This window comes from Onychomys torridus, chromosome 15, assembly GCF_903995425.1.
Source record: "Onychomys torridus chromosome 15, mOncTor1.1, whole genome shotgun sequence".
In the NCBI taxonomy this organism is placed as follows: domain Eukaryota; kingdom Metazoa; phylum Chordata; class Mammalia; order Rodentia; family Cricetidae; genus Onychomys; species Onychomys torridus.
The window spans coordinates 48,841,469-48,854,856 of NC_050457.1; the positions used below are offsets into that span (position 1 = coordinate 48,841,469).

Below are 13,388 nucleotides of genomic sequence, written 5' to 3' on the forward strand. Positions count from 1 at the left end.
GTCTAGCCATTTGAGTTCTTTATATATTTTTGAGATCAGCCCTCTGTCAGATGTGGGGTTGGAAAAGATCTTTACCCTTTCTATAGGCTGTTGTTTGTTCTTGTTGACTGTGTCCTTTGTTCTACAAAAGCTTCTCAGTTTCAAGAGGTCCCATTTATTAACTGTCCCTCTCAGTGTCTGTGCTACTGGTGTTATATTTAGGAAGTGGTCTCCTGTGCCAATACGTTTTGGACTACTTCCTACTTTCTCTTCTATCAAGTTCAGTGTAACTGGATTTATGCTGAGGTCTTTGATCCACTTGGATTTGAGTTTTGTACATGGCAACAGATATGGATCTATTTGGAATCTTCTGCATGTTGATATCAAGTTATGCCAGCATCATTTGCTGAAGATGCTTTTTTTCCCATGGTACAGTTTTGGCTTCTTTGTTGAAAATCATATGTTCATAGGTGTGTGGATTAATGTCAGGGTCTTCAATTTGATTCCATTGGTCCACATGTCAGTTTTATGCCAGTACCAAGGTGTTTTTATTACTATAGTAGAGCTTGAGTTCAGGGATCATGATGCCTCCAGAGGTTGCTTTATTATACAGGATTCTTTTAGCTATCCTGTTTTTTTTTTTTTTTCCATATAAAGTTAAGTATTGTTCTTTCCAAGTCTGTGAAGAATTGTGTTGGGATTTTGATGGGGATTGGATTGAATCTGTAGATTGCTTTTAGTAAGATTGCCATTTTTACTATGTTGATTCTACCTATCCATGAGCATGTGAGATCTTTCCATTTTCTGATATCTTCTTCGATTTCTTTCTGCAGACACTTAAAGTTCTTATCATACAGGTCTTTCCCTTGCTTAGTTAGAGTTACCCCAAGGTATTTCATATTATTTTTGGCTATTATAAAGGGTGATGTTTTCATGATTTCTTTCTCAGCCCCTTTTTCATATGTATATAGGAGGGCTACTGATTTTTTTGAGTTAATTTTTTTATCCTCCCACCTTGCTGAAGGAGTTTATCAGCTGTAGGAGTTCCCTGGAAGAATTTTTGGGGTCATTTATGTATACTATCATATTGTCTGCAAATAATGAAGGTTTGACTTCTTCCTTTCCAATTTGTATTCCCTTGATCTCCTTTTGTTGTCTTATTGCTCTAGCTAGAACTTTGAGTACTATATTGAATAAGTTTGGGGAGAGTGAACCATCTTGCCTTGTTCCTGATTTTAGTGGAATTGATTTGAGTTTCTTTCCATTTAATTTGGTGTTGGCTGTCAGCTTGCTGTAAATTGCTTTTTATGTTTAGGTATGTCCCTTATATTTCTGATCTCTCTAGAACCTTTATCATGAAGTGCTGTTGATTTTGTTAAAGGCTTTTTCAGCATCCAATGATATGATCATGTGTAGCATGAATCTCAGAGTTCTTATTAATAAGATCAAACCTGAGGCCAGTTATTGGGGTGATTGCTGGAAGATCAGAGAAGCAGAACAAGCCACAGCTATCTCACCTTGCTAGTTCCTCAGGTGATCCTGTTTCATCAGGCTGGAAGCTTCTGAGTCCTTATCCACATGAATCTCAGCTGAACTGTGTTGCTCCAAAGCCTGAACGCTTAACCAACCAGATGCTTAACTAACTACATGCTTTACTTTTCTAGTTCCTGGTCCTCACACCTTAAATACCTTTCTCTTTCTGCCCCCACTCCCTGGGATTAAAGGTTGGGTTTCTGGGATTAAAGGTGTGGGTCACCATGCTTAGCTGTTTCTAAAGTGGCCTTGAACACACAGAGATCCACCTGGCTCTGCCTCCCCAGTGCTGGGATTAAAGGCGTGTGCTACCACCGCCCAACTTCTGTTATGGCTTGCTCTGACCCATTTTCTAGCCACCATTTTTGGCTTTGTCTTAGTGGCTGTCTGTTCTCTGACCCCAGATATGTTTATTTTGGGGAACACACAATATTTCAGGGAACACAATACCCACCACAATCATGTGGTTTTTTCTTTCAGTTTATTTATATGGTGTATTACATTGACAGAGTTTCATATGTTGAACCATCCTTGCATCCCTGGGATGAAGCCTACTTGTTCATGGTGGATAATTTTTTTGATGTGTCCCTGGATTTGGTTAGCCAGTATTTTGTTGAGTATTTGCATCCATGTTCATGAGGGAGATTGGTCTGTAATTCTCTGTCTTTATTGCATTTTGTGTGGTTTGGGTATCAGGGTAACTGTACCCTCATAAAAAGAATTTGGTAATGTTCCTTCTGTTTCTATGTTGTGGAACAATTTGAAGAGTATTGGTATTCACTCTTCTTTAAAAATATGGTAGAATTATGTGCTGAAACCATCTGGTCCTGGGATTTTTATCATTGGGAGACTTTTAATGACCATTTCTATTTCCTTAGGGGTTATTGGTCTATTTAAATAGTTTATCTGGTGTAGATTTAAATTAGGTATGTGGATACCCACCCAGAAAATCATCCATTTTGTTCAAATTTTCCAATTTTGTGGAGTACAGGTTTTTGAAGTATGACATGATGATTCTCTGGATTTCCTCATTGTCTGTTTTTGTTTCCCCCTTTTCATTTCTGATTTTGTTAATTTGGATGCTCTCTCTCTGCTTTTTGGTTAATTTGGATACGGGCTTATCTATTGTGTTGATTTTCTCAAAGAACCATCTCTTTGTTTCATTGATTCTTTGTATTGTTCTCTTTGTTTCTATTTTATTGATTTCAGCCCTCAATTTGATTATTTCCTGGTGTCTGTTTCTCCTGGGTGACTCTGCTTCTTCTTGTTCTAGAGCTTTCAGTTGTGTTGTTAAGTCACTAGTGTGAGATTTCTCCAACTGCTTTATGTGTGCATTTAGAGCTATGCATTTTCCTCTTAGCACTGCTTTCATGGTGTCCCATAAGTTTGGGTATGTGGTGTATTCATTTTCATTGAATTCTAGGAAATATTTAATTTGTTTCTTTATTTCTTCCTTGAACCATTGGTAATTCAGTTGAGCATTATAAATCTAGATGTGATTGCCAGAGACCTCACTTCTGGACAGATGGGTCAGATATTGGCACACAGAGAGATGAAGGGATTCTTAAAGAGTAGGAGGAAATGTTCTGAAGTAATACATGACAAAAGAGTCTGGAATCTACTTTATGTGGTATTCCAATACATGTTTTGTAAGAATTAAGTGAGAAACAAATAGACAGTGGTGTTTGCCAATATAAGGAAATCAGACTTTATATCAAAACTCTCAAAGAATTTTATAGACTAAATATATTTGAAACTTTGTGTTTATCAAACATTGCAACTATAAAATATTACTTAAAACGTGAAATAGTTAGAGAGAAATATGGCATTTATGCACAAAATATGAAATAACGAATATGAAGAAAAATGTAAGGAATTTAAAGGGGAAATAAATAATAACTTAAGACTTCAATTCTACAGTTTTAGAATTAGAAGACTATCCATACAAATCATCCCCTTGAATAATACTATAGACCCAATAGATTTATTAGGAATATATAGATCATGCTTACAATGTATTTGTAAGTGACTTTATGTGCCTGAATGCTTGCTGTGCATGTATGTGTGTGCATCACATATGTGCAAGTGCCCAGAAGAGGGCACTGGATCCCCTAGAGCTAGAATTACAGAGAGTAGGGATTGCTCTGTGGGAACTGAACTGAACCAGCCAGTTTTTTCAGCTGCTGAACTATCTCTCCAGTTCTGAGTGTTCATTCCAACAACAACAGAGCACAAAATCTTGTCTAATGCACAAAACAAATTCCTTGGTTCATGTATTACCCTTCCCATCCCACCTGCCCAACATAACCCTGAGATTTGCAAATTCTCAGATTAATGTAAATATCTCTTACCACAGTGGGGTGAGTAGAAAACAACAATATATAAAATCAAAGGGAAATATCAAGAGGCACATTTGAAAATATTATATGCCAAGGGAAAGGAGACAAAACACAATGGAAAAATGGAATGCAATAAAAACAAGACTTAGGATATAATTCATAGCTATTATTTTCTCTATTAGTACAGCCAAGGTATTTGCAATTGATAATCTAACCCTTCAACAGAAGGCACAGAAAATGAAGAGATGACAAAACAGGTTGCTAGCACAAGAAGGGGCTTAAAAGAATCAGAGTGTAGATGAGTGAAACCGTGAATAGGAAACATTAGAATAAATAAAATCAAGAGTAGTGTGCTGAAAACCATTAGAGTCATTGAGAATATATATAAGAAAGAACAACAAAATAATTAACTTCTAAATAAAAAAATTATCCACTGTTATTTAAAACAATAAAAAAGGGAATTATACAAACATGGTATCATCACATTAGGTGATTGACATGAGTGGATATATTCCTATGCATGTGTGTTAACATAACTGACTCAAGAAAAAATAGAAATTCTTAAAGTTATAGGAATAAATTAGACTCAACAATGGTAAGTCTTTCATTAAGGAAGTCTGATATAACATGGATTAACTGGTTAATTAAGTGAAACATTTAAGAATTAATGCCAGTTCCTGTATGATTTTTTTGTGTCACTTCCACAGGAAGGATTACTTCTCCAGCCATTCTATGAATCTATCATGACTCTGTAAGCAAGGATAGAAAACAACACCAGAGGAAAGACAGTATACCACACAGCAAGTGAAGAAATTTTGTATACTGACTTTCTAGCATGAACATAAAATAATACAAATGATGTCAAAAATAGTTAGGAGGGGACTCAAGTTATTAAACAAAAAGAATGACCTTAAAATTAGATTACTCTGGAGCTTACATTTTAAGCAGTAGAAATCAGTTATTCAAATAAAATCTAGTGTATGTATTTGCTTGGAAGAGCAATCCATGAGAGACCAAAGGTGTAGCACGAATTTTAAAAGGTCTTATTGATAAACACAAACCTGGAGCTGGGTATTAGAGTGATCGCTGAATGATCAGAGAAGCAGAACAAATCATCCAACCTCACCTTTGAATTCCTCAGCTCATCTTATTTCCTCAGACTGAAAGCCTGAGTCCTCATCCGAATGGCTCTCAGCTGCACTGCTGCTAAAAGCTAAAAGCTTAAAAAGGCTCTAGTACCTGGTCTTCATGCCTTATATACCCTTTTGCTTCCTGCTATCACTTCCTGGGATTAAAGGCATATATCACCATGCCTGGCTGTTTCCAGTGTGGCTTTGAACTCACAAAGATCCAGACGGATCTCTGCCTCTGGAATGCTAGGATTAAATGTGTGTGCTACCACTGCCTAAACCTATACTTAATATAGTGGCTGTTCTAATCTGTGACCCCCAGATAAGTTTATTGGGGTGCACAATATATCAACCACACAAAGATGAAGAGATGACTGCTATCCAATGCAGTAACTACCCTAGACACAGTCATACAGGGACTACGAAAGGAGTGTTATCATATAGAACACAAGCAACCAAAGGATGGGTTTATTTAACAACTGGTCTTGTTTCATGTCATACCTGCTTTAACAAACCATTTTTTTTTCAAATTTCTTTATGTTTCTTCCAGGACTTGGAAGATTTTATCATTAAGTTTGGAGACTCAGGTTTTGTCCTTGTGGCTCTGGGCTCCATAGCAACCCTGCATCAGACCAGAGAATTAATTAAGGAGATGAACAGTGCCTTTGCTCACCTCCTTCAAGGGGTGATGTGGACATGTAAGGATGCTCATTGGCCTAAAGATGTCAGTATGGCTCCAAATGTCAAAATCATGGATTGGCTTCCACAGACTGACCTTTTGGGTAAGCACCTCCTAGACCTCTCACTTTATTTCCATTAATGTGCTTTGGGACTTAATAGATAACTGATACCTGAGCACTTGCAGTGCAGAAGAAAAGGCTCTGATAGGTGAAGATGTATGTCCAGCAGGCAGGTAGAACCAGCTAGAGTTCTAGGGAGAATCAGTCCATGCTCTAGACTGGCCATAGCAATAACTTCCTCATCCTTTTCAACTCAGACAGATCTCAGTTCCCTAAATATATATGTAGCCTTGACTTAAGAGTATTTGCCACTGATCACTCCAATACAATCTTGACCAATCTGTAATCTATAACTACTCCTTTGGCAGATGCCACCATTTGTTGTTGCTTTTCTCACAATGATGTGGGAAATCTTTGGTATTTTTAAACACACACACATATGAATGTAAGCATGCAGACACATCTTGGTTGTCAGCAAGGGGCTGAAAACTCAGACAGGACATGAATGTGGTGGGGTTGAGGACATAGGGAGATATTTGAGTACCACCACACGTAAGCTCACAGTACGATATGGAGATACCGATTTCTTGAGCAACCGAGAATTCCCTAAAGCCAACTCTCTTCAAATCTTTTGTTTCTATGTGATTTTATGGATACCTATCTTTTCTACACTCAGTGGCTGAATCAGGGATATGTACCTAAGACTGACTCATAACAAGCAGGGAAAATTTTCACATAGGTTCAGTAAAATCATAGGCTATACAATAGGAATAAGACTTGCTTTCTAGGGAAAATGGGTAGATTGTGTGTGAGGTATAGTTTGGGATGGTTTCTTTATGACCATAAGAAATATTTGGGTGCTTTCAATATGAGCAACAGACAAGACCTGTAACGACATAAGTTTCTGGGTCTACCATTCCCATCTGGAAGCTTCTCTTAAAATAGAGCAGATAAAACACAGAATATAGACTTCATGTGAGATCAGATGTGAGAAGCAAGAGAGGGCCAAGATTAGACAAGGGAAGAAGAAAGCATCAGTGGAGAAGATGAAGATGAGTAGAAGGACATGGAAACTTGTCTGGCTTGTCACTATCCTTGTAGCTGTCCATGGGCTCTAGGTCCTAGATAGATTTTGACTGAAGTAAGTTATCTGTCTGCAGAGAGAAGGCTGGGTATCACATCCTGGAACATTGGATCATTGCAAATCTCTAAAGCAACATCAGTAAATTCATTCTCCCCAGTATAATGGTATTTATTGGGTCTGCTGCTTTACCAGGTATCTGAACATTTCAAAGTAAAATATTGGACCATCTTTCTGTTTTGCAACAGCTCATCCTAGAATTCGTCTTTTTGTCACCCACGGGGGAATGAATAGCATAATGGAGGCCATCCAGCATGGAGTACCCATGGTGGGGATTCCTTTTTTTGGAGATCAGGTTAAAAACATGGTTGTAGTAGAAGCAAAAAAAATTGGTGTTTCTGTTCAGCTAGAGACACTCAAGGCAGAGACATTTACACATACACTGAAAGAAGTCATAGAAGACAAGAGGTATGCAGCTCTCTGGGGTTGGGGTCTCCTGGGCTAAATACAGGCTTAGTATTAATTTGTCTGTGTGGTCTTGTTATCAATGAAACAGAATTTCATGGGATGTGTTATAATTCTTGTGTGATACCTTAAAGTCCTGATTTTCCTTTGTTATTAATTCTAATTTTAAGTGATGTGTTGAGAATATGCCTCTACCTGGTGTGGTGTGATGATTTCTTTTTCTTTTTCATTTTTTGCTGGAGCTAAGGACCGAACCAGGGCCTTGTGCTTGCTAAGCAAGCACTCTACCACTGAGCTAAATCCCCAACCCTGTGTGATGATTTCTTAAAGACACATTATCTTTATGACCTCATATATTTTGGGTACTTATAATAGAATTTGAAGAGGAGGCAGGATAGATCATTGGCATATTCATAAGGTGGATAATCTCCCTGACTCATCATATACCTATAGAATTCCAATGGAACCAGCAAAGGACTGTCTTAGTTACTACTGTATTGCGGTGAAGAGGTACCATGACCAAGGGTACATGTAAAATAAAGTATTTAATTGGACCTGGCTTATAGTTTCAGAGGGTTAGTCCATGATCATCTGGGTGTGACTATGGCCACAGGCATGTCACTGGAGCAATTGGTGAGAGCTTACATCTTGATCTGCAGGTGGGAGGCAGAAAGATCAAGACTAGGCCTGGTGTAGGCCTTTTGAACCTGGTCAGTGGCAAACCTCCTCCAATAAAGTCACAGTTCTTAATCCTTCCTTAACAGTCCACCAACTGAGAAACAAACACTCAAATATATGTGGCTATGGGAGACATTCTCTCTCAAACTGTGTCAAGGACCATTGCATGTCCTATATGGGCTGACCTTCCCTCTTCAGGGTCTTTGTGTTGAACTCACAGAACCATCTCTCCAACGTTATCCTCTTAGGAGAACATGATTTTGGCTATTATTTTTTTCTGTCCTTGAGCTCACTCATCATACACTACTTTCTCTTTAACACTTTGAAATATTTGCAATATCTCTACCATGTATGTCATTATTTATCAATGGCCTTATGGAGAGCCTGCTCCACGACCACCTCCATGGTAATGCAAGAAAATACACAAAGGCAGCAAAGGCTAGACTTTTTCTATTGGAGGGTATTTAGAAATCAGTTTTTATCTCTCTGGTATAGTAAGAAAACACACATACATTCTGATGTAAACTTTCTCTTTTACATCATCTTTAAAATGGCCTCTGACTCTTTCTGACTCTGCATTGCTACATATCTCCTCACTGCTACATTCTATACATACAACTACATGTCTGTCTTTACATACATATGGCCATACATCTCTATACACAGTTATATCAGTTTTCACATGTCTACATATCTTTCTTTTATAAACATTGCTCTTCTATATCTCTTTCCCATACAGTTTCATTTTCCTAGTCTCCACATGGCTACAAATCTCTTTGGCACAGTTACATCTACACATTTCTTCTCACTACTCTGTTACGTTTTTTCACATATTATTACATCATTTTTTCATTCTTTACTCATTCATTCATTTTCTCATCTTACTCTCACACTACTCCTTCTCTGCCCACCTTTGGACAATTATAAGTTACATTTTTCTCTCTGTCCATTCAGCTACAGTCCTCAGGTAGTACATGCCCCTACAGACACACACACTGTCACCCTTACCCTCTGACCAGCTCTCACACTGTTCATTCATATCATTGGCCCCCATTCATTCTCTCACATTACCTAATGCTTCTTGTTCCTCATCTCTCACCCAGCGTCCACACACTTCACTCACATTCTGCACAACTTCCTCCTCTACATTGCCAGCGTCTTCATCTCTCACTCAGCACACACACACACACAGACACACACACACACACACACACACACACACACACACACACACACACACACACACACACACTTCACTCACATTCTGCATCAGTTCTCACAGAACTCTACATAGCTGAATCTCCATACTGCCACTACTTTCTTACAGCCAACCAAACTCTGTAAAATTATACCTTACATTTCATTTTCAGGGTCCTACCCAAGCTCACAACACAAGGTAACTCACGTTGTTTCTCTTGGGCTAGTAATGTCACATTGATCCATACAGGTAGCTCAGGGACTCAGGAAGACAGAGGCAAGTATATGCCAACAATTTTGTTTGAAGTTGATGTATGAGTCTATATTAGAAAAAGATGTAGCTATTACAAAGCAGAGTGCTAGAGAGGTCCCCAGGAATCCACTAAGATGACTCCACTATAGACTACTGGCAATGGTGGAGAGTGCCTGATCTGACCTACTCTGGTGATCAGATGGCTGAAAACACTGTCATGATAGAACTCTCATCCAGTAACTGATGGAAGCAGATGCAGAGATCCATGGCCAAGTCCCAGGCAGAGCCCTGGAGTCCAATCCACGAGAGAGAGGAGGGATTATATGAACAAGAGATATTTATACCATGATTAGAAAAAGTACGAGACAACTAGCCAAAGTAGTGGAAACACATGGACTGTGAACCCATAGCTGAGTAGCCCCATGGAACTGGCTAGGCTCTCTGGATAAGTGAGACAGTTTAGGGGGGCCCCAGGCAGTGAGACTGGGACCTGCCCTTAGTGCTTGAGCTGGTTTTTTGGAACTTAGTGCCTATGCTGAGACACTGTGCTCAGCCTTGGTGCAGAGAGGAGGGGTTTGCACCTGCCTCGTACCAGGCTCTGCTGCCTCCCCAGGAGAGACCTTGCCTTGGAGGAGGTGAAATGGAGAGTGGGTTGGGGGAAGGGTGGGGTGTCAGAAGAAGGAGGACAGGGCAATCCGTGATTGATATGTAAAATAAATACAAAATCTCTTAATAAAAATCAAAGAAAAGAAAAAGGGGTGTGTGGGGGTGCCTGCGTGTGTGTGTGTGTGTGTGTGTGTGTGTGTGTGTGTGTGTGTGTCTGTGTCTGTGTGTGTCTGTGTGTGTCGGTGTTTGTGTGGTATATGTGTGTGGGTGTGTGTATATGTTATAAAGTTCCAAGTACTGGCACAGCACATTGGTAACACTTTCTCTTTGTGTCTGCCCATAGGTACAAGTCTGCAGCAATGGCTGCCAGGGCCATCAGGCGCTCCCACCCCCTGACACCTTCCCAGCGTCTGGTGGGCTGGATTGACCACATCCTACAAACAGGGGGAGGAGCACATCTCAAGCCCCATGGCTTTCAACAGCCATGGCATGTGCAGAGCCTGCTGGATGTCCTAGTGTTCCTGTTGGGGCTCACTGTGGGCACCTTGTGGTTGTTGAAGAAAATGCTGGGCTTATTGCTCAGGTCCCTGGGTGTGGCCAGGAAGGAAAAGAAGGACTAATTTTAGGTTTGACCTGGGGGAGGATGTTGAGAACTCTGGCTCTCTAAGGGCCTCCCCCTTCCCTAACACAATGAACTCCCAGGGTCCTCCTCTTTCCCTCTTCCCTCTGGGGGACCTCCAGCTGTCCTCACTGTTTTCTGCCTCTTTCCTAACACTCATGCAGTACATTGACTGGTGACTCCACTACCTGGATCCTCTTTCTCTAGTACAATCCTTCCTTTCCCAGCTGTTTCTTCTCTTCACTCCTTTCTGCCATTGACAGTGTTATGACGGTTTCATCCTCTCTGTGACTTCTATTCTCTCACTCTAATTTCTCATATCATTGGAGATATAACTCTAAATAGTTGACCAATTCTACTTACTCCCCTACCTTTTTAAATTTTATATTCTCTCTTTTGAGTTCAGAATGCCGGGTCTGCTCTATTTTAGTCTTCCTGTTGGGCAGAAACTGCCATTCCTAGAATGTAATATGAACCAATATTGCCTGACAACAATAAAATATGAATGAAGTAAATTTATTTTTCTTGGCATATATCAAAATTAAAGTTCATATGCTGTTGAAGGTTTGGGAGAAATTATTTTAAATATGATTCATATGATAGATTTATTTCCTTATGTCTGAGAATTTAAAATAAGGAAAGTAAAGGAACTGTACTCTATCCAGTTATTGGAGTAACAGTTATATGTAAAATAGAATGAACCACGGATTTATAACTTGATACAGAATGAACTCCAATGCTATTCAGTAATTAGATACAAAGGAAGTCATAAATATAGGACATTTTTTTCAAGATTGCAGGACAGTTGTGTCAGGAAACCATATGTGGCCATTCTTCATAAAATATTATTTGTTCTTGAAACCAAGTATACATGGGAAAATCCTGTGAGGGATCATCTGCAATGTATAGATGAGGGTCACATATCACAGGTCACATTACACACAGCCACAGGATTTGCAAGTATGCTAATATTTTATTTACAAAACATATTAAAAATGAAAAAAAGTTGCTCCCTTAAAATAAAATATAAGCAGAAATGAATACACTTCTTCTCACCAGCATTTTTATAACTATGAAAAACACAGAAAGAACACTAATACAACAACAGTTGAAAAAGCTTTATTTGGTCATTAGGTTCTCATATTAAAGACAATTATAATTGCAAATGTCCTTGCAATTTACTCTTTGTTTGAAGGTGCTCAGTATACCCTGGGGTAGAAGTGTGAGTCATACTGAATCCCCGCTGTGTCTACACTTTCTATTTTATTTACTTATTTTTATTATTTAATTTAATTTTACATATCAGCCACAGATTCCCCTATCCTCCCTCCTCTCACCCCTACACTTTCTCTTAACTTGTTAAGTAACATTTTCTACTGGAAGGACCCCCTGAAATAGTGTCTGACCCAGAAAGAGATAAAGAAAGCAGTTTTTAAGCAGATGGCTGTTTACTTGCCCCTTATATCATTCCATCAGAAATCACCTTAACTAAAGCTGATTTTTAAAAATAAGTCTTCTCATTTGATGTCTATGTCAATCCTTAGAATCATACTGTTTGTTTTAATGATCTTAAAAATCAAGACCATCCTACTCTGCAAATACACAGGTAAAATACATAACAGAAAGTGGAATGGAGGTCTTTCTAGAAAGTTCTGTTCCTAGTTCTTTGTTTGATTCCAGGATGGAAGGAGCCTGTAGGTGGCAATATGGAGGGAGGCGGGATGTCATAGATACTCAGTTCAAGGAATGTGGCTTAGAGATATGCGCCCACAGCAAACACCTAACTAGCCTGCTTTTGCTCTGGCAAAGGTATTGCTAAGAACACATGCGAAGTACATGCAGAAGAAAGAATTAAAATAAAAAAGCCATTTCTGTTCTTGATCCAGCAGGGATCTCCTGCTCCCCTAAGCTTTCTTTCCTTCGAACCTTGCCCTTCATTACTCCCACTGTCGTCCAGGTTGTTCATGTAGATCTCATCCATTTCTCTGTCATTGGGTGATCCTTGTGTCTTTCCTCGGGTCCCGTTTTCTAGGTAGCCTCCCTGGAGTTGTGTAGCAGTCTAGTCATCTTTGTTTTACATCTAGTATCCTACTATGAGTGAGTACATACCATGTTTGTCCTTCTGAGTCTGGGTTACCTCTCTCAGGATGATTTTTTTTCTAGATCTATCCATTTGCCTGCAAACCTCATGATGTCGTTGTTTTTCTGTGCTGAGTAGTACTCCATTGTGTATATGTACCATGTTTTATTTATCCATTCTTCAGTTGAAGGGCATCTAGGTTGTTTCCAGGTTCTGGCTATATTACAAACAATGCTGATATGAACATAGCTGAGCAAATGCCCTTGTGGTATGATTGAGCATTCCTTGGGTATATGCCCAAGAGTGCTACAGCTGGGTATTGGGGTAGATGGATTCCCAATTTTCTAAGGAAGCACCATATTGATTTCCAAAGTGGCTGTACAAGCTTGCATTCCCGGCAGCAATGGAGGAGAGTTCCCCTTGCTCCACATTTGTCGAGAAAGAGGAGGGACTGTAAGAGTGTCAATTGTTAAGACCAAGATTGGAAAAGCACAGGGACAAATAACCAAACGAATGGAAGCACATAAATTATGAACCAGGGGCTGTGGAGCCCCAGCTGGAGCAGGCTCTCTGGATAAGTGAGACAATTGAATAGCTTGAACTGTTTGGGAGGCACCCAGGCAGTGAGACCAGGACCTGTCCTTAGTGCATGAGCTGGCTGTTTGGAACCTTGGGCTTACACAGGGAC

At 39.4% G+C, this 13,388-nt stretch overlaps 1 protein-coding gene across 1 annotated transcript in view; it reads left to right on the top strand.

Moving 5' to 3' along the window:
* LOC118596183 (UDP-glucuronosyltransferase 3A2-like) overlaps positions 1-10,621 on the top strand; it is a 50,793-nt gene extending 40,172 nt beyond the window's left edge. Inside the window, exons 6-8 of the mRNA XM_036206927.1 lie at positions 5,532-5,763; positions 7,051-7,270; positions 10,345-10,621. Of these exons, the coding sequence (XP_036062820.1) occupies positions 5,532-5,763; positions 7,051-7,270; positions 10,345-10,621 (729 nt within the window). The remainder of the gene's footprint in view (positions 1-5,531; positions 5,764-7,050; positions 7,271-10,344) is intronic.
* Positions 10,622-13,388: the final 2,767 nt, after the last annotated feature.